The 21969-nt window shown below is 44.0% G+C and overlaps 1 protein-coding gene across 3 annotated transcripts in view; it reads right to left on the bottom strand.

Moving 5' to 3' along the window:
• Nucleotides 1-5323, bottom strand: part of atp6v1ba (ATPase, H+ transporting, lysosomal, V1 subunit B, member a) — a 57714-nt gene extending 52391 nt beyond the window's left edge. The window contains exon 1 of one of the 3 annotated variants that reach the window (XM_029175471.3): nucleotides 5089-5323. In XM_029175471.3, coding sequence (XP_029031304.1) covers nucleotides 5089-5197 — 109 coding nt within the window. In that variant the 5' untranslated portion in view covers nucleotides 5198-5323. The remainder of the gene's footprint in view (nucleotides 1-5088) is intronic. The other 2 variants (XM_055502234.1, XM_029175470.3) reach the window with 2 other exon arrangements.
• Nucleotides 5324-21969: the final 16646 nt, after the last annotated feature.

The raw sequence follows: 21969 nt of genomic DNA, 5'->3' as shown, positions 1-21969 counted from the left end.
ATAAAACAGATATAAGTATCTGTTGTGTGCTAAAACATGGGGAGTATGAAGGGCAACAACTTGTTGATGGCTTAGTTATTTTCTGTTCACAGCAAAGTTATAATTGTTCTGTGTGGTTTAAAACAGGCAGCGCCACAGCAGCAACACATTCTTGTTTTTATTCTCCTCAGCTTTTTCGTGTCTTTAAATAGAAGGCGTCTCTTAAAAATATGTACACACCCACCGCTCTAACATCCGATACAACACATTGACTTCACATAATACCATGATTATGCGTCGCGGTTTATTTAATATAATTTGAATGCGCAAGTAAAGACGTAGAGCGCAGTCCATCTGCGACTACAGCCGCTTATTTAGGTTTTAAACTTCCACAACTTGTTAATGAATGTTTTCCAATAGTCGTAGATTTTACGTAAATAACCGTAATAATCATAGGAATTTGTTTTACAGCAGTTGTCGGTCGTAATTTTGACAGGACGCCAGAAATCAGCAGATCTACAGCGACGCATTACAGCAACATGTTTGTTCCTACGCGTTTACTCTGTGTCTGCAGAACTGCAGTTTGACTTGTTTTGACTGTGCGTGTCATTGTAACTGAGTGGCTGAGATCACTTATTCGACCCGTGTACGTTTCAACATTTTCATTTCCCATCCGTCCATCCAGCCACTTTCACCGGCGTTTTCGTTTCTCTTTCGTTGAGCTGCAAACGGATTTTAATCAAAGCACCGCCTTACAAACCAATAAAACAGGCAAAAATATTTGTTTTTTACAAAAAGACACGGAATTGGAGTTAATATGTTTTATTGTTTAGAGACAAACGGAAAACAAAAAGTCGTTCTCTCGTTACCTCTGCATATAATTTGGTTGAGACATCAATCTCTTACACAAACATGTGACGTGTTTCGGAGTCATGTGTCCAGACAGAGAGTGACCAATACACAAATGTATGGATGTGCAAATGCGGGCTACGAGAGGAACGGGGCAGTGGTGCACTAGATGTAGCGAGAATTTGTTTTGACTGTGCGTGTCCTTGTAACTGAATGAGTGGCTGATGTGACTTATTCGGCCCGTGTATGTTTCAAAACTTTGATTTCCCATCCGTCTATCTATCCCGAATAAAAGCACCGCATTACAAACCAATAAACCGAACAAAAATATTTTTTAACAAAAACACACGGACTTGAATTTTAAGCTGTTTTTTTCGTTTAGAGAAAAACGAAAAACAAACTGCTAAAACTGCTTTTAATTTTTAATGGAAGCTCATCCGTGGACGGGTCGCGGGGCAGCAGTCTTAGCAGAGAGCTCCAGACTGCCGCTCGAATGAAACACGAGATTGAATGATATGTGATGTGTTTCGTACTCAGATGACTTGGATCTGAGTTCGACCAAGCTTTTGTTTGTCTCATGTTTGCTCACAGTCGCAAAGGAAATCTACACACCCCTCCCCCTCCTTCGTAGAGGCGCATAGACATGCTAATGTGTTGCTACTACTCGATCAGCAGGTGAGAAATACCTCAGCTCCGGGACAAAGCTCCGTGGGAGACTGGGCAGCATCGGGCGGCGTGATCAGCTGCAGGTCTAAGACTCATTAATGCAGCAAGTAGTTTGTTCTACATGTTTACTCTGCAAAAAATAAACGTATGTATTTATCGTAGCTTTCTGGTCTAAGTTATTTGTAGCACTTCGACATTCGTTTAAAATATGCAGTGCTTTTTAAAATGAATATACTAATATTATTATTTATTACCTTTATTGTAAACACAGTATTAATTGCACAATTTGGACTGGCGAAGATTTGCGCTTCTTTCATAATAATCATGGATAATCAAGGAAGAAACTGCAGTTCATATTTGTTATTCAGGGACGGTTTAATAAAGATTCAGTGTGGTTTTTAACTGAACTGTCAGCCAAGATACGTGCATTATCAAATGAATGCGCCTGTCAGCGGGGAAGACATCAACTCTATTCAGTCGCTCTTCCGTCGCTGTTGCCGTCTCCTCCCCAGTTCACACACCTTAACACTAGGACTACTGGGTTTTCTAAATATACCAGTTCCTACTACAAGGTGTTCCTACGAAGTTAACCAGCTGTTTATTTCGTTATTACTGCTTTCACCTGTACCACATAAAGTCATTGCAGAGCTACAGCCGTGTTCCCACAAAGTTAACCAGCTGTTTATTTCGTTATTCCCTCTTTCATGTCCGTCTGTTGAATGGAAGTGCAGGTTTGAACAGGGCAAACATTATTTTTATTTACAAAAAAAAATTAATACGTTTACAGATTGACTGGTGATGCCGCACGGGTTGCTCTCAGTTAAAACAGCTGTTTGAAGCAGGGAAAAGCGAGTTAGCTGTCCTTGTCGATGCCTTGACAATGTTTTATCATCGGCTAGATCTCTGAGCCCCGACTTTTATGTCTTCTTTGGATTAAAAAACAAATGTTGAATGTTCTCAAATAATATAATATTGCCGCCCTCCGCGGCTCCCAGTGTTTGTTTTTTTCATTTAAAAACGTGGGTGTTACCGGTGGCAGACCTCTGGATCATCATCTAGATCATCCTTATTCACTTTTTAAAATTGTAGTAGTGTAACCTTAGTTAGTATTCCTTTTTATTTTTTTTTATTTTATGTTTGGGAAACGTGACATTTCAGCTACTGTGATTTTATTTGTCATCAACATTAGTTCCTACCTGTCCTTGTTGACGGGGGACAGGAAAAAGGTGACGCGCGTTGGATAAGAGCGGCGTAAAGAAAAAAGTGTACATGTGCCGTACTGTCTTGCCGTGTGGTGCATTAAAGAAGCATTCCACGTAAAGAAAATTGCCCGTACCAACAGCAAGAAATGAGGGTTACAGTAGCTTGTCTGCCACAAATTGAACGCTGCACGCGGGAGGGCGCACCGTTCAGCTTCCTATTTTCGGTTTTAAACTGCCATAATTTGCTATAATTTACTTACGTTCATAACTTCATACTATAACGCGACCAGCGGTTCATGGTCTTGGCGATACATGCACTAAGTAATACAACGTTGTCATCTCGTGATCACATGATGATGATGAGACGCTGTTTTTCCAATAATTAAAATAAAAAAAACTGCTTCCACCCAGACTCGAACCCCGGACAAAAAAAAAGCGTTGTGGCCATGCACGTTAACCACTAGGCCACCCGAGACCTGATCATTGGTCGTTCTACAAGAGGCTATATGACGGAAGCAACTACGATGTTTTAGGACCAAAAGTGGGAGTCAATCGCCACCTACAGGCCAGAAGGACGTAACACACTCCTCCCGCAGTACAAACCCGGCACTGACGCGGCAAATTTGAAACCCAAACACGGTGGGGGTAGACACTTTTACCGGCTGCCTCTGTACACAGCTAGCACATGATAACTTCAACGTCCCCCAGTGTAATAGACAAGTGAATTGGGCATCATACGAATAAACAACACATTTTTGGTGCAATTTAGGCTAGACATTTTTTGCTTGAGCGTGACAAAGGTTTATTTATGAATTAATTTATACCTTTTATGTGGCACCAAATTACAACAAGAGTATTCTCAATATAGTTTGTTAGGCATCACATAATCTAATTATGAATAAATAAATAAATAATGAATGAAGTCCTACTTCATGCCCACTTGAGCAGCACTGGGCAACAGTGGAGAGGTAAAACTCCTGTTAATAGAAGAAACCTCAAGCAGAACCATGATCAGCATGAAACACCAGCTGCCTTGTGAAGGGAGACTGTCATTAAACAAGGTGACCTTTCTTTCCTCTAGTCTGTTGTCTAAAAATAACTCTACAAAACTAACAACAGTGTCACTTGCATAGTCTCGAGATCACAGCTCATGCTTGTTAGCGTAGCTCAAATAATCACACTTTCAACTTGAGCTGTTAAACTTCTTCCATTTTTCATCTAAATATGTGGATGACGTTTAGTCCAAAGTACAGATAACGAAGAAAAAGAATGTAAAATAAACTATATGCAAAAGGAGTGACCTCTGTTTTACAGGAAATGATCTTGAGACATTATGGAAGTGATGACCTGTATTTGTTTGTGAAACTGTTTATAGGTAAACTACTCTGCCCATATTTTTTCTTAGCTACTCAGCTGGTGTAAAGGTGAGGCTCAGTGACACTTAAAAAATTCAGAAAAAAGCCCTGATTAAAAACTAAGGTCAGGCTATGTATTTATACATGTTACGGTCAGTCCTTTACTGTTTTTTTTTTTTTAAATCTGACATGGACTTCTTAGCAGTAGGAAATAATTTAATGGCCTTGATATTATTGAAAAAAAAAGCAATTAAAAAAAGTTTTAGTGCAAAATGGCTTATTTTAGACGATGATGAAATCACATCCACTGTGACAACACATTCCAGTTTAATATTTTTTATTTTATTATTTTATTACTTTAATAAGCTTGGACTACAATTGTGGCTATTCCTGAAAATTTTCATCTTCTCTTGGTCCAGTAGGATAACATCGCTGCCTAAAGCGCTCATGTGATATAATCACATGACACATGACATCTGCCACCAGTCTGTTCCTCAATAAGCTTAAGATTCCAAAAGTCCCAAACAGGGTTTTTATTATAGAACTACACGTGGTTTTACAGTTTCATTCAGATGTCATCTTATGAAGCCGTTTACAAGGTGTTCCCTTCGTTTGTGTGGCTACCGGTCACCTGTGCTCAACGATCTAATACAGTACGTTACTGACATTTAGCTTTAAGAAATAGCAACTAGCCAATAATCAGTTTATACCAATTCAACATAACACACAACCCGTTTTTATATTTGCTTTGTACAGTTCGCTATATGCGGCTAAATCGCAAACAACCTCTCTGCTTCAGACTGGTCACTAAAGCTAGCTACAGTAGCATGCTAGTACAACACTTTGCTAGTGCGATACCAACGACATACCAGTGTAATTTTATTAACAGCACGTTTAACATTTCTTGATAACTGGGAATATTTATGATTACGTCACAACCCACGATAGCATAAGACACTGACACCATATATTCTAAAAGAACAAATGTCAGAGCATTTGCAAGTATCTACTTGCAGCAGCCTGCTAACATGACATACTTAGCCTGGGTTGAGAGATGTAGTTTCTGGTCACAGCTTGTGTGTGGGTCCTCGCAGCTGCTGCCAAGCCGTTGACGTCCATCGCTCTGTTTGCTACCAATGTTGACATGGTCGGATACGACTACTGAGACTTTTGACACTGTTACAGTTCGTCGATGTCTTTGCTAATTGCCACGAATGACATGAAGGACAGTCCAGCGCTGATCATATGACACTGAGTAACCGGAAGTCAGATAGAGAAGTCGCAGAAGCAGCGCGCATGCGCCCATATGTAAAGGTTCTGAGGGAATTTTAGTGCCAGCATTATGGCCATAATGTTTTCATGTCGAGATCAAAGTAAAAACTTCAATGGTTTATGTGATTTAGCACATATACAACTGCTAAATTACATTTAATATATAGAAATTATGAAATTATACTTTGGTTTTAGTAACAGAATTTCTGAAATGGTATGTTTATAGATTAACCTATATAATAATTGAATATTTCACATGAAAAACGTTTAATTAAAATTATTAGATTAAATCAAAATAGAAATGCACTCATTATAGTTTACTTATTAAAATACAGAAATACAGAACATTAATCAGACAAAAGTATCACAAGGCATATATACATCAGAGCAAGTCAAGTCAAACAAAGCACTAACAGACATGCAAATTCAGGAATTCTTCGGATTCAGGAATTCCCAACTTACTTTGACATCATACATGTCACAGGACAGATACTGATTCCAGATTCTTATTTATACAAATTTTCAGTTTGTATTTGACAGTTGTGTGTGTACTATACGACATGTTTAAGCTTGACTCCCTTTTCCTTTCTAGTCAATACACCTGTGATTAGATAGATAGATAGATAGATAGATAGATAGATAGATAGATAGATAGATAGATAGATAGATAGATAGATAGATAGATAGATAGATAGATAGATAGATAGATAGATAGATAGATAGACAGACAGACAGACAGACAGACAGACAGACAGACAGACAGACAGACAGGCAGACAGACAGCGTGACGTGGCTGAGCTGGAGCTTGAGCGAGACGTGGCTGAGCTGAAGCTTGAGCGAGACGTGGCTAAGCTGGAGCTAGGGATGAACTTGAAGACTGGGCTGGAGCCTGAACTAGTGTTGCACATGACAGGGCTGGAGCTTAACATGAATGAGCAGCAACAAAAATGGGAGCTGACTGCTGCAGCAGGGCTAGTGCTGGAAACAGACGTGGATACAGGACAGGAGCTTGAGCTGGGCAAGATGGCTGCACAGGAGGTTGGCGTGGCTTGGCCAGGGGTGCAGCACGAGTCAGACATGGCTGGGGAATCGGTGCAACAGAGGTCATCACAGGCAGGGAACCAGTGGTTGATGCAGGCAACGGCGGTGGTTCTGAGGCCAACACAGACAGCAGCTCTTGGGCCGGAGCAAGCTGCGACTCAGTGAATCCCGTGACCTCAGTCTAGGAGTCCATTGGATAAGTTCCACCGCTTTCCGGAGGAGGCTTTCTCTGGCGGATCTGTCGGTTGTTACAGCGGCCGTGTTCAGAAAGTGTGCTAGTAGAAACAAAACTGGAGGAGCGCATTGGAGATGGATTCGTTTCAAGGTGCTTTTGGGGATGCCTGGGATAAAAGTGGGGGGGTCAAGTAGTCAAAAAGTAGTCAAAAAGTAAAAAGACAGACCACAGACAGGATTGATGGACCAGTACAGAAGAGTTCGCTCCTGGAATTCCTGGTGGTCCGGAGGTGACCACGCTGTCCCGGGTTCCTACGCTCTTCACGCTCTTGTGTGCAGGTGTCCCTCCCGGGGGTTCCTGGCGGTTCGCGGATGAGCACGTCTGCTCCTGTTCCTGATGGTCCGGAGAGGATCACGCCAACCTCAGTCAACGGTGGTCTGGAGTTACCGCGTCAACCCTGGTTCCTGTGCTGTCTGCCTTTGTGTGTGCAGGTCCCTGGTTCTCGTGTATGTTAGCCAGTTTTATTTTGGTTGTGACCCCCCTCCAGCTCTCCCTCTGCCTCTGCAAGGTGTAGAGAATGAAGAGGAACGGTGACAGCACTATTGCCTGAGGGGCCCCCAGTGCTACATGTAGGAACCACCACCTCAGACACACAGTTGCGTAGCTTCACGTACTGTGGTCGGCTGGTGAGGTAGTTGTTGGTCAACTCGTGCCTCTTTTTTCTCAGAAGTGCCGGACTTATGGTGTTGAAGGTGCTGGAGAAGTCAAAGAACATGACCCTCACAGTGGTTCCGGCAGCCTCCAGGTAAGTCAGCACCCGGTGCAGCAGGTGTCATCCACCCCAATGTTCAGCCTGTAGGCAAACTGCAGTGGGTCCAGCGCAGTCTCCACCACAAACTGAAGGTGGCTGAGGACGAGCCTCTCCATGGTCTTCATCAGGTGGGCGGTCAAGGCTACTGGTCTGTAGTGGTTCAGTTATTTAGTGTGTGTTGTCTTAGGGATCGGAACCACATAGGAGGTTTGATTGAATCTCCCTCTAGCCAGTTGAAAATCTCATGTTTCAGTTGCAGATGCAGTAGTAGGTTTACCAAAGTAAAAAGACAGAACACAGGCAAGATTGATTGACCAGTAACTGCACACAGACAAGAAGGTAGGACCAGTAACTATGCAGAAAACCAGATGGAGATCATCTTCGATAAAGTCCTGCTGGACCCAGGTTGTTATATGGAGGACCTTGTAAACATCCCTGTCCCACCGGCCCTGATCAGAATTTGAGCAACCTGACAGAAAGGAGGTCATTAATGTCATGCCCAGATTTAATAAACCATTACTATAAAAGCTATGTTGAAAATGTGTTTCCTCCAAACACCATTATATATATATATATATATATATATATATATATATATATACTATATATATATATATAATATATAATATAACACACACTCTATTCTCACCCTCCGCGGGTGGTTCTCATCCACTTTCCAAGCTCGGGTCCTCTACCAGAGGCCAGGGAGCTTGAGGGTTCTGCGCAGTATCCTTGCTGTTCCTAGGACTGCACTTTTCTGGACTGAGATTTTGGATGTTTTTCCAGGGATCTGTTGTAGCCACTCCTCCAGTTTGGGGGTCACAGCCCCTAGTGCTCCGATCACCACAGGCACCACTGTGGCCTTCACCTTCCAAGCCTTCTCCAGTTCTTCCCTGAGCCCTTGGTATTTCTCTAGTTTCTCATGTTCCTTTTCCTGATGTTGCCATCGCTTGGTATTGCCACATCCACCACTACGGCTTTCCTCTGCTCTTTATCCACCACCACAATGTCTGGTTGGTTCGCCATTACCATTCTGTCAGTCCCACAGGATCTTGGCTCGCTCGTTCTCTACCACCTTGGGAGGTGTTTCCCACTTTGATCTTGGGGTTTCCAGGCCATACTCCGCGCAGATGTTCCTGTATACTATGCCAGCCACTTGGTTATGACGTTCCATGTATGCTTTCCCTGCCAGCATCTTACACCCTGCAGTTATGTGCTGGACCGTCTCAGGGGCCTCTTTGCACAGTCTACACCTTGGGTCTTGTCTGGTGTGATAGATCTGGGCCTCTATGGCTCTGGTGCTCAGGGCCTGCTCCTGTGCAGCCAGGATGAGTGCCTCTGTGCTGTCCTTCAGCCCGGCCCTTTCAAGCCATTGGTAGGATTTGTTGAGATCAGCCACTTCAGTTATGTTTCGGTGGTACATCCCGTGTAAGGGCTTGTCCTCCCATGATGGTCCTTCTTCCAGCATCTCATCCTCTGTGCTCCACTGCCTGAGACATTCACTCAGCACGTCATCTGTCGGGGCCTTATTCTTGATGTACTTATGGATCTTGGATGTTTCATCCCGGATAGTGGCTCTCACGCTCACTAGTCCTCGGCCTCCTTCCTTGCGGCTAGCGTATAGTCTCAGGGTGCTGGATTTGGGGTGTAACCCTCCATGCATGGTGAGGAGCTTTCGTGTCTTAACATCTGTGGTCTGTATCTCTTCCTTTGGCCACCTTATTATTCCTGCAGGGTATCTGATCACTGGCAGGGCATAGCTGTTTATTGCCTGGGATTTGTTCTTGCCATTGAGCTGGCTTCTTAGGACTTGCCTTACTCGTTGGAGGTATTTGGCTGCTGCCGCATTCCTTGTTGCCTGTTCAAGGTTGCCGTTTGCCTGTGGTATTCCAAGGTACTTGTAATTGTCCTCAATGTCTGCTATTCTTCCTTCTGGGAGTGAGACCCCTTCTGTGTGGATTACCTTGCCTCTCTTTGTCACCATCCTCCCACATTTCTCAAGCCCGAATGACATCCCGATGTCTGAGCTGTAGATCCTTGTGGTGTGGATCAGCGAGTCGATGTCTCGCTCATTCTTAGCATACAGCTTGATGTCGTCCATGTAGAGGAGGTGACTTATGGTGGCCCCGTTCCGGAGTCGGTATCCATAGCCAGTCTTGTTTATTATTTGGCTGAGGGGGTTCAGACCTATGCAGAACAGCAGTGGGGACAGTGCATCTCCTTGGTATATGCCACATTTGATGGATACTTGGGCAAGTGGCTTCCCATTGGCTTCAAGTGTGGTTTTCCACAACCTCATCGAGTTTGCAATGAAGGCCCTTAGAGTTCTGTTGATGTTGTACAGCTCCAAGCATTCAGTGATCCATGTGTGTGGCATTGAGTCATAGGCTTTCTTGTAGTCGATCCAGGCTGTGGTGTGTCGCGCTCTGCAGTCTTGGGCAACTGTTCTGTCTACCAGGAGTTGGTGTTTGGCTCCTCTGGTAACCTTACCAATGCCCTTCTGTGCATCGCTCATGTATTGACCCATGTGCCCACTTATCTTAGCGGCGATGATGCCTGACATGAGCTTCCATGTTGTGGAGAGACAGGTTATTGGCCGGTAGTTGGATGGGACAGTACCCTTTGAGGGATCCTTCATTATCAGGATCGTTCGCCCTTTGGTTAGCCATTCAGGGTGAGTCCCATCCCTTAGCAGCTGGTTCATTTGTGCTGCCAGGCGCTCATGAATTGCAGTGAGTTTCTTTAGCCAGTAGGCGTGGATCATGTCAGGGCCGGGTGCTGTCCAGTTTTTCATACCTGAGACTCTTTGTTGGATGTCTGCCACTGTGATAGTCACTGGATTCTGTTCAGGGAGGTTGCTGTGGTCTTCCCTCAGATCCACCAGCCACTGTGCATTGTTGTTGTGTGATGCCTCCCTCTCCATATCCCTTTCCAGTACTGTTCAGTTTCCAGCCTTGGTGGGTCTGCTCTGCTGTTATTACCCTGCCATTGAGAGTACACTTTCGCAGGTTGTTGCGAACAGCCGGTTTATTCGTCTGGCTTCGTTATCTCTGGTGTATCTCTTTAGGCGGCTGGCCAAGGCTTGTAGCCTTTGCTTGGCAGTTTCGAGTGCTTCAGGTATGGTCATCTGGCTGTACCTCTTGGGCATCGGTCTTTTCATTGCACCTCTCTGGGCCTCTGTCATTTGGCTCACTTCCCTCCGAGCTGCCTTGATTTTTGCCTCCAACCTTCGTTTCCATGGTGGGTATTGTTTCTCATGGCTCCCATGGTTGCTCTTATAGCCAAGCACCTCTAGGATCACTGATGCTGAAGCGTATACCAGCTCATTGGTTTCCGTGATTGTTGTGGTAGGGATCGCTCTCAATGCTGCATTCACATCTTCCATGAGACTTTCTGATGGTACTTCACTTAGCCGTTGTAGTGGGGTTCGGGGTTGCCTGTTTAATTTCGCCATGATCTTATCTTTCAGCTCAGTTGCTGCCTCGCTCAGCGTATCTGTGCTTATTGGGGCTTCGTACCCAATTTCCGGTTCGGGAGATGGTGAAGCCTCCCCTCTGACCTGGCGTCCGGGCTCCCCCTTGCCGTAGCATTTGTGTTGTATCTCGTCAATCTCAAGTTGTGATAGCAGTTGCCGTTTGTGGATGTTGGAACACTGAGCTACTAGTTGCTTCGCCGTCAGCCTTGAATGTGGGTTTCTCCGTTCCCATTCACCGCACATTCTTTGCATGTAACCCCTCTGACTAGGGTTACTTGAGTAGTAGCATTCCAACAGAGCCTTGTTCTCGCATCTCAGCCATTTCTTTCTTGTTCCAGTAGCCCACTTCTCGTCAAGGTGCTCTGGTTCCCCAACACCTGACGCAGACCTTATTAGACCGGGCGACGTCTGAGCCGGTATCTCATGTGGTTCATTGTCTCATGATATGAGGTAGGCGGTACCTTGAAGGGTCTTGCCCAAGGACCCATAAATGTTAAATGTAAATGTTAAATGCTAAATGTTAAATGTAAATGTTAAATGTTAAATGTTAAATGTAAATGTTAAATGTAAATGTTAAATGTTGGCCGATTCATGAATATTCAGTTTTACACTCGGCCAACATTTAACATTTACATTTAACATTTAACATTTACATTTAACATTTAACATTTAACATTTAACATTTAACATTTAACATTTACATTTAACATTTATATTTAACATTTAACATTTAGATTTAACATTTAACATTTACATTTATATTTAACATTTACATTTAGACTTTTGCACATTTAACTAAATGTGAGAAAACATGTTGTGTCATTTAGTTAAATGTGAGAGAACTAGTTATAGGTGCTACTTTTACATTTGGCACCCCATATACATGATGCATAAAGTACTTTAACCAACACCACTGTAAAAATTGTTGCCACAATTTCTTACAATAATTACTGTAAATTTTCTTCAGGGATTTAATTTTATGTGGGGCAACTAAATGTTACAAATGTTCTTGTTTGGGGGTAGGAATGTGTAATCTCTCTCTGTCCAGGAGGATCCCCCCAGTAAATGTTTGCACCATGTCTGCATTTGGCATCAAAATCTTGTTCCCAAACTTGAAGGACCAAGAAGGAATGGTTATGTAAGTATTGATGTTATTCAAATCAGATCAAGTTTATTTATATACAGTAGCACTTTAAAAACAACATGTTGTTGACCAAAGTACTTCAGATAAAAGAGAAAAACAGCATTGCAGTTAAGGTGCTGCAATGCTGTTACTATTTCCTGAAAAGATTATTTCTGCTGCTTTCTTTTGAAACAGTAAACTTCATTTACGTCATTATCAGATTAATTCAGGGCATTCAGGCAAATGTCACTTCATCATATTCCACAATGTTTCTTTAGATAATGATAATTAAATAATAATATTTTGTCCTGTTTTCAATTATTAGGAACATTTCTATGATTACCTCAGTGGTTCTGGTTAGCTGGCATGGAGGCAGAGAACTGTCCAGCCCAATTCAGCTGCTGAGCTCAAGACATCAAGGATCACTTGAAAGACAGCATGAAAATGCCTCGCCGCATGCGTTCAATTGTGAAACGTTTGCCAGGTGATGAATGCAAAGAAGCAATGTCAGTGATAAGGCATTCAACTGACGTGCTTGTCAAGTAGAAAATGAAGGCAACATTTCAGCAAAGACAAAAGATGGTTCAAGACCCAGCTACAGCCTCTACCATCCTAGACAATTTTATATTCAGGAACAACTTAATGGCAGCTTATGGTTGCCTTATATGCTTTGCAATGTGTTTTTGTGTATGGCTTATGTTATGTTTGTGTTACAGTTTTTCTCAGTCGCTTTTGTACAATGTGTGATGTGAAAACTGAACAAATAGTTTTGAGAATTTCATTCTGATCTGAGAATTGTACTAAAGCAACTGACAAAAACTGTATTTTTGTCATCACTATTACAGCAGTACATCAGACACATGGTAGCAAATGTACAAACCCGTTCTCATTGGATTGACAGCTTTTTGAAATATTCAGTAAGTAAGTAGGCCTACACTTAATAGAGTGACATTTTATCTTCCTGAATTTTGTATTTTGTAATACTGTACCATATCTTTTCCAACTTCTCTGGGGCGAAGTACCATTGTTGTAGAAAACAATGCCATAAGACTAAATAAATAAATAAATTATTATTTCAGTTATTTGTTTTGCGTCATTTGCATTTGGTTTCTCCGTTTTTCAATTTTCCCATGACCTGGTCAGCAGATGCGGCCAGGGAAACGTTTCAGGTTTATAGTGAAACCGGGTGTTTTAGTAGCACGATGAGGTCGCAGCTGTGTGCATGTGCACGTGGGCCATTGTGCCAGCAGGTCCTTGCTCTGCAGTGAACACAGTCTCAAGGTCTGTGAAAGCAGTATCTCCCCGCTCGGTGTGGGTGTAAAAATAATCATTCCTCACTCCACGACATCCCCTCTCAGCACTGTGCCCTGTCATGCCTTGCCGTTTCAGAACCGAAGGGGGAGTTTCGTAACAAAAATACGGTCTAGGCAAAACAGGAGGAATGCAGTTGTATTGTTCAAATAACTGTATTGTTATTTGAATCTTATTGTTATTAAACTTTTTTTAGCAATTTATCCCCAGTGAAATGAATGGAGGTCAGCACAGTGTCATGAATCTGGTCATTCTGCCACATTTTCTGACATTTCCTGTTTTTTGGTGACTTCCTGTTTAGTTCCAGTTCGGCCTTAGTTATTTCTGCTTGATCTCCAATCATGTAATTCATCAGCTATGTTCAATTGATCATTAGTTCTGTTATGTACAGTATACTCCAGTACTCACCCACAGCCTTTGCCAGTTTGTCGCGTGTTATAACCGTATTCCATCATTGTCTAGTTTTCAGTTCCGTGTCAAGATCCAGTTCTTGTTTTGTGGTTTATCACAGTTTGCCTAATCCCTGTCGGTACCACTGCCTGTGTTTTGGATCTATAGTTTTGTGACCTTTGCCTGCCTGACCACGCTTCTGCCTGTCGATTCGGATCTGATGATATTAAACCCTGCTTTATTCAATTCCTGTCTCTCGTGCTGTGCATGTGGGTCCTTCGTTCCTGCTCAGTCCCTGACACACGGTGGTGAAGTGGGTAGCACTTTCTTTTTTGACCCATTATGAGGTTAGGATACAGTAGGTAGAGATAGTGCAACATTAAGCATGTAAGCCACCTTAATTCACAGAGAAGAAGAAGACAACACAACACGGACCGCATGAGCGCAATAATAGCTATAAGTTCTTTCTGTAGTGGAGTCCAAGCACATTTGTTTGATCCAGGATATGACGCAGAAATCATGACACTTTAACTGGCGCAAGATGTGTCTCATTGGTAATGTCACATTTACTTCAATTTATTTGATATATATAATTTGCAAAGCGACTAGAGGTTGCTAATGCTTATGCTAAATGGCCTGTGCAGCTTCAATATTCATAACACGACTTACCTGGAAAACTCTGGTTAATAGAAAACAGTGCTTTAGCTTACATTGTAGAAATAAATAAACATTTGAGAGCACAGCTGAAATTTTTTAAATACATTTCACACTGTTTTTTCTTGCTTGTGCTGCTGCTCTGACATAATTTTATTTTGACATAATTTTATTTTGAAATTTGCAATTGTAATCATTGCATGATGTATTTTTACTGCTTTTAGTACTGTAATGGTTGATATATCCAATATTATGAGACAATTGGGATGATTTTAGGAGCTAATAACTAATAGAAATGTAGTTTTGATCATTCTTGATAAACCTGACAGTAATATGTCTATGCAACTGAAGTTGTTACAGGTATCTAGTCTACAGAGGTTAGTGGGAATACTTGGGGTGAAGATTCTGAGTTTTCATCGCTTCATGTTACCTGATGTATAACAGCATTATTTGTTCTTGTTGTTTGGAAATCATGTACTAAAATGCCAATTTGTTGTTTTTTAGATGGCCATTGGCAAGATCTCGTCATTGAAGCGGGCAGGCAGACCAAAAGTGCCACAGCTGAAGCCTTCCATGAGGTGTAGAGATACCCGGCAAAGGGCAGTATCGCCATGTCCCAGGATCCTATGAGATACTGGGGCAACCAAAAGACTATCTATCCCCTTCTTTCTGTCATTACAGTTTCTCTGTAAGTTTCTTTAGCCTTACCTGTGCTGTGTGAATGGGTATTTTCTACCACTGGATAAGTTGTATCAAAAAAGCGTAACAGACTCAATTTTAAAACGTTGGAAAAAAACATTTTTTTTAATGAAAAAAATCCTCATTCACAACATGTTCACTTTCATGTTATGATACATGTTGACTTTATCAACTGTCTAAACATATATCAATCCTAAATTTGAATGAAGATATGAAATAATACTATATAAAATACAATGACTTAAATTATATTATTGTATAAATTAGGTCATCAAAACAGTGTTAGCTAAGTCTGTCAACTAGGTTGCCTGTAGGGAGTTTTAAGGTCCAGCAGGTGTCAGTATTCAGTGAAACAGTATCAACACACTATCAATACAGTTTTGCAATGTGTTGAAACGCTTCATGACGCCTCATCTACCCATCACTACTGGTGACTAAATAGCAGAGGTGATGACTAATTAAATGCAGATGGACAAGCTGGAACTAAATCAAAACAGAACAAAACCGGAAATGGTACCAAAATAAAGCAGGGAAATGGACAACTGAGCAGGGTGGTTGGAGGGTGGACCGGAGGCGTGTCGAAACAAAAACAAGGCAAAACACACAGGAACCGGATAACAAAACCAAAACAGTCTTGAAAACAGGAGAATGGAGACAAGGGAAGTCTCTGCCCAGCAGCTGCTGGGCCAAAGCGGCACCATTGGTTTCCAGTAAAAAACTGTGAATTCTAGGAGGCCGGCGTCAGACAGGAGTAGCAGCCCCCAGGTGCAGAGCAGCGGCCAGGCGAGGACTAGAGGGCAGGACAGGAACAAGTGAGAGGCAACTGGGTGAAGACAATGGTGCAACCCCGTATCCAGGAGCCAGGGAGCCAAGCAGGATAGTGCCAAGGCTGCTCTCAGGGGCCTCCACGTCAGGTTCAGCAGACGCAGGAACTGAACAGGCTGGGTGACCTTGACATCGGCATCTGGAGTCCTAGTGAGAGTACCTGCAGACCAGAGCAGAAAACACTACTGAAGCCATCTCTGGACCACCAGGACCAGAGGCAGGCTTTGTCGTCATTGGACTGCCAGGAACTGAAGCAGACGCGGTCCTCGCCACACCACGAAGAACGTCCTGACCATCAGGAAGCGAGGCTGTCTCCTCTGGACTACCAGGAACCTAAGCTGTCGCGGTCTTCTCTGGACCACCAGAAAGCAAGGCTGTTGTGGTTTCCTCCAGACCACCAGGAAACGAGGCAGGCGTGGTTTCCACCGGACCACCAGGAAATAAGGCAAGCATGGTCTTCTCCGAACCATGACAGGAAACAGGATCAAAGGGCGTCCTTTTGGATCCACCACAGGAAACAGGATCAGAAGGCATCCTCTCTGGGCTCGTGCACAAGCTTGGATTGACTGGGCAGAGGCTACAGCAGGGGCCAGACACAGCTTAATTGGTGTGTGATGTGACGTGGCTAACATAGAGCTGGAGCTTGAGTGTGATGTGGCTGAGCTGGAGCTGGAGCTGAAGCCTGAGCCTGAACAGGACCCGATGACACCTAAGATGCTTAAGCTGTGCTACTGTAGGCGATGGTTGTTCAGGAGTTTGTACTGGGCAAGAATGCAGAGCAGAAGCTTGAGCTGGGTGACCGGTGCTGCAGGGGTCATGACAGGCAGGGAAACAGTGGTTGATGCAGGCTAAGGCACAGTGGTTGATGCAAGCTGAGGCACAGTGGTTGATGCAGGCTGAGACCTCTAGCTATGACAGGAACATCGGCAGTTGCAGGACATGTTCATGTGACAGGGTGGCAAGAGCTGCACTGAAAGGACGTCAGGGGACGTAGAGGAGGAATTTTACAATTAACAATATTTATTATTTAAAATGTATTGCTCAATTAAAAAACACCAAACATTAGGTAAGTTAATAAGTAATATAAACACACCAAAAAGCTATACAAACAAAAATCACACCATGCATGGGAAGAAACCACAGCAAACAAAACCAAACAAACAAAATAAAATCCAAAGCAAAACCAAGCAACCTATACTAAGTTAACAAAATAGAAATGGGTCAGCAGTTATAATGCGCAGACACAGACTCGCACACACAACGATCACTGCTTTCCCCCTCATAAACCCTGAACAATACGAGGGACCGAAACCCTGGCAAAATCAAGACACAACAAAAAGCCAGAAACAGCAGCGTCGGAGGAGGGCACAGACCCGTGGGTCACGAGTTGTATCCAGACCCAAAGCGGTAGTCTGGGTCATAGTGCAGCTGTGCTTCCAGGTTGCTGCACCCACAGCCGTCGTCTACCAGCAAGACTCTGCTCTCCTCAGCCGCTGGAGGGGAGAACACCACCCACCTAATACTAGCCCCGATAGCATTTATTAGGATGCAGGCTTTGTGAAGGGATCTGGCTCTGTAGCAATTGTACACAAACAATCAGCCACGGATGAACCATGAATGATCTATTCAGGTGCTTACCTGCTCGTGAGCACCAGCCACAAGCCAACAAAAAGATGCTAATCCGGTTCTCACCTGTACTGTACTTAAAAGCACCAGCCAATTATTTCCAGCCTTGCCCAGCAGTTGGGTGGGACAAACCTCCACACCACCACATTCAGAAGTTGAATCATCGGAGGTGGCAGGCAACAGGACGACTCCAAACTGGGTCCGGCTGAGTCAGCAGAACAGGATACAGCCTGAGATGAGTGAGAACTGGACACAGGAACATGAAGCAGGCATGAAGCAGGAGCTGAGATGTGGACTGGATTCAACTCAGAAACTGGAACTAGAGTAGAAACATGAGCCGAAGTCCGCTGTGGTGATGTCAGGAGGAGCGATGCTGGATGGGGGTGGAGCCTTGTCCAATAAAGAGACGTGAAGCTGGTGTTGAGACAGAGCATGAAACAGCCATTGAGCAGAGCCTGAGACTTGACCAGGAAGTGGGCAGGAAACCACAGTTGTGGTGGACACAGAACGCAGTGCGAGCTCCAGCTCCTTGCGTTCCACACTCAGTCTGACCAGCAGCTCCCTCTTGCCCGGGCTGTCAATCCACCAGGGCTCCCTTGTGAGTGCATCAATAAGCATCTCTACCATCTCCAAGCGCGCATCGGGAGTTGGTGCCTCTGTGAAGATTTCAGGAATCTGCCATGTGTCACGGGTGTCCTTGGCCAACTCCCACCAGGCGAAATCCATTGGGTCAGGAGGGTCAGGCAGGCAATATGCAAAACCTGTAATCCAACACTCCAACGAAGGTACAGACAAGGAAAAGGCCAAAACTCAGTCAGAACCGGTCTAGAGTTAGAACGAACTGATATTATTTCTGGAAGAATGACAACAGGTAATGTGAAAAGACAATCTGGCAAAGGAGCAAGGTGAGTACCGGTGACTAAATAGCAGAGCTGATGACTAATTGATTGCAGATGGTGTAATCACATGACCAGATAAACAAGCTGGAACTAAACCAAAACAGAATAAAACCGGAAATGCTACTGTAATGGAAAAATTGTGCCTTTGTACTATTTCTTATCCAACACAGTCATCATGTGCTGGTTAGGTGCAATACTGAACATTCAAACAACTAATCTCTTGTGCCCTGTCATACAGTACATCAAGTCTAAACATCTGATGTTCCATTTGACTGACTAATAATTTATGATATATATTTGTCTTTTAAACCCGGACTCTGGCTCCTTCCAATCCAACATCCATGCTTTTTATTTGCTTTCCCCATTATTTTTATTTTCTTTATTATTTCAATAAAACAGCTTCTTTATGGAAAATTTTCACCACAGCTACCAAAATAAAACAGCAAATGGCAGTGACAATGATTTATTGTGAAGGCGCCAGCCTCGCTGCAGCATGCTTCGATCGCTCTGTCTTACCATCTTGTCTTTTCTGTATTTTTCCTTACTTTTTACCTACTGCATATGATTTTCTTTAATTAGTCTTAGTATTTAAGACTCTTTGATCGTGTGGTTTGAGAGAGTTTTTTTGTTGGGTTTTTTTTTTTGTTTAGATTTATACTTCCCTCATCCGTAATGCTGGTGCACAGGAGACCCAAAACTTTGTTTACTCCTGTGACCAGCTGATCTCACTAAGATCGGCTGTCAAATACTTGACTCCACCAGAAAACGTCAAGTTTAGAAATAAGGAGGAAAACGAGGGGATGCAGAGAAGTCAAAAAGTTTTCTGGGGGGAACAAAGACTCACGAAAGGCGCTGCACAAAGAGAAGGTGTGACGATTTAAGCTGAATCTCTCATTGCTGATTATGGGCAATGTGAGGTCACTGGATAATAAAATGGATGAACTGACAGCTCTAGTGAGAGAGAAGAAAATCTTTGCTGAGTGCAGTTTGATGTGTTTCAAGAAGACCTGGCTGCATGACGTCATCCCATACTCCAGTGTTAATATTGACAGACTCAGCGCCATGCGCTTTGACGGAGACCAAGTGGGGACCAGGAAGAAGTGAGAAGGTGGGGTTGCCGTTTTTATTAACAATAAGTGGTGTCATCCTGGATATGTGATGGTAAAAGAGCGGATCTGCAGCCCTGACATCGAACTGCTGGCCGTGGGCCTCCATCCAAATTATTTACCCAGAGCCGTGGGATGTGACGTCATACAAACGGTCATCTCCAACCTGCAGTCCAGACATCCTGATGTTTTCTTTTTGATCTCCGGTGACTTTAATCACACTGACATCAACAAGTCACTTCCTACATTCACCCAGGTTGTGAGCTGTCCCACCAAAGGTGTGAAGACACCAGACACTGGTCACAGGGGACGTGCTCCACAGCCTTTCACCAGGTCGCGTCCTTACCGTCAGACGTTGTGGCGATTGCCAAATCTCTGTTACTGGGCGTGACACTCTCTCCGGAGAGTGCCCAGGGGGCAGCTCTGGTCCTGATGCATTGATTCTACGCCAAGATGTCAACCAGGGCTCCTGGAAATGTCGGCAGATTGCTACCAGCTGATGTTGCACTGGCTGCAGCAGCGTTGTGGGTGGGTCCAGGCAGTGTTGCAGCGATGGCCTCTACTTGGCGGTGGTGCGGTGGATCGCCACACAGCAAGAAGGTTCGATTCCCGGAGGCAGCCCTGGTGCCTTTCTGTGTTGAGTTTGCACGTTCTCCCCATGTTTCCGTGGGTTCTCTCCGGGTTCTCCGGGTTCCTCCCACAGTCCAAAGACGTGAATTAGGTTGATTGGCCTCTCTCCATTGCCCGTAGGTGTGTGAATGGTTGTCTGTCTCTGTGTTGCCCTGCGACCCGTCCAGGGTCGCCAGTCCTCTCGCCCATAGCCAGCTGGGTTAGGCTCCAGCGACCCCGCATATGGAGAATGGATGGATGGTTTAAGACCTTACACAACTAAACCCAACAGATCCCACATACAGCAGGCCTTTAATTACAATTTGACAGCAACAGTGGACAGGAAAAACTCTCTCTCTAACGAGGAAGAAACCTCCAGCAGAACCAGACTGGATGTGGGCGGCCATCTACCTCGACCGATTGGGGTGAGAGGATAGAGAGAGAGAGAAAAGCACAGCAACAACAACCTGGTTGGACCAGAGACTGGACACAGACAGGATGGTTGGATGCGGATCCAACCTAGCTGCCCATCACAGACATGTAGCTCTGAGTCCGATGATACCTGTAGGTGAGGACAGAGTGGGGGAGAGAGAGAGAGACTACTGAAGAAAAACAGACAAGGTTAGTTAAAAAAGCCGGTGGTTTAATTTAGTGAATTTCTATTACTAGCTGAACACTGTCTTCTAATTCACTTCTGCCTGTTTTGGTGATGGTGGTAAACTTCACGTCTTAGGGTACGTGGATCCGCTGCGTGGGTGGTCTCTTTTGCTGACTCTCACCAATTGCCGACCTCATGTTGCGAGCCCTGGGGTGCCATGGGATATGGTCTGACCGCTGGGTAGGCTCAGCTCCGCATGTGTGGGGATGGCAGACTGGGGGTGGGCTGTCTTCTTTCCAATTATGTGCACTCAAAGCACAGAGAGATCCAAAATTCCCTCAGTGGACTCTAATGCAGGGGCATCAGACTCGCGGCCCACGGGCCAATTGCGGCATATATTGCGGAAATGACGTATATTGCAGAAAATGACGTTCTTTGTGCGTCGGCTAAACACTTTGATTGAAAACTGAAACTTTGAAATTTCCACGCGACAGTGACACCAAGTGGAATCAAAAATACTACAGCCCCAAACATGTCTTTTTCAAAGCCTGCAGTGAAGAGGAAGGTTGGTGATGAGCACAGACAATTTCAGGAAAAGTGGGAAATACAATATTTCTTTGTTGAGCACAGGGGGACCCCGACTTGTCTTATTTGCACAGAGAAAGTTGCGGGGCACAAGGAATACAATTTGAAACGTCATTACACAACTAAACATGCTGAGGAGTGTGCAAAATACCAGGGAGATGAGAGCCAACCAGGTTTCCAATCTTAAAACATCAAGCAACAAGATTTCTTCAAGAAAGCAACCAAAGAGAATAATGCAGGAGTTGAAGCAAGCTACTTGGTTAGTGAGATGATTGCTAAGGCAGGAAAAGAATTAACAGAAGGTGAATTTGTCAAAAAGTGCATATTACAGGCTGCAAGTATAGTCTGTCCAGAAAAGAAAGGTCAGTTTAACAACATCAGCCTTTCTGTCAACACCGTGGCAGAGCGCATTTCTGACCTGTCAAGTGACATTTACGATCAACTGTGTGAGAAAGCCAAATGTTTCTGTCACGGCGCTCTAGGTAGCAGACCCACATGCACGGCGGAGACAAAGCTCGGTGAATAATAAGGATTTATTCGTACTCGTAGTCAGGCAGGCAAGGGTCAATACACAACCGAGGCAGTAGCGGTACAGGCATGGATCAGACAGTCGGTGGTCAAAAGGCAGGCTTAGGTCAGGCTTACGGCAAGGCAGTATCCCAGATGAGGCAGGTGGCAAGGTCAGGGAAAAACAGGTTCGGTCACACAAATCAGGATAT

The sequence above is a fragment of the Betta splendens genome, chromosome 15 (assembly GCF_900634795.4).
Source record: "Betta splendens chromosome 15, fBetSpl5.4, whole genome shotgun sequence".
Taxonomy (NCBI): domain Eukaryota; kingdom Metazoa; phylum Chordata; class Actinopteri; order Anabantiformes; family Osphronemidae; genus Betta; species Betta splendens.
Note: the sequence above shows the minus strand (reverse complement) of the source record. Positions and strands in the feature narration are given on the sequence as shown.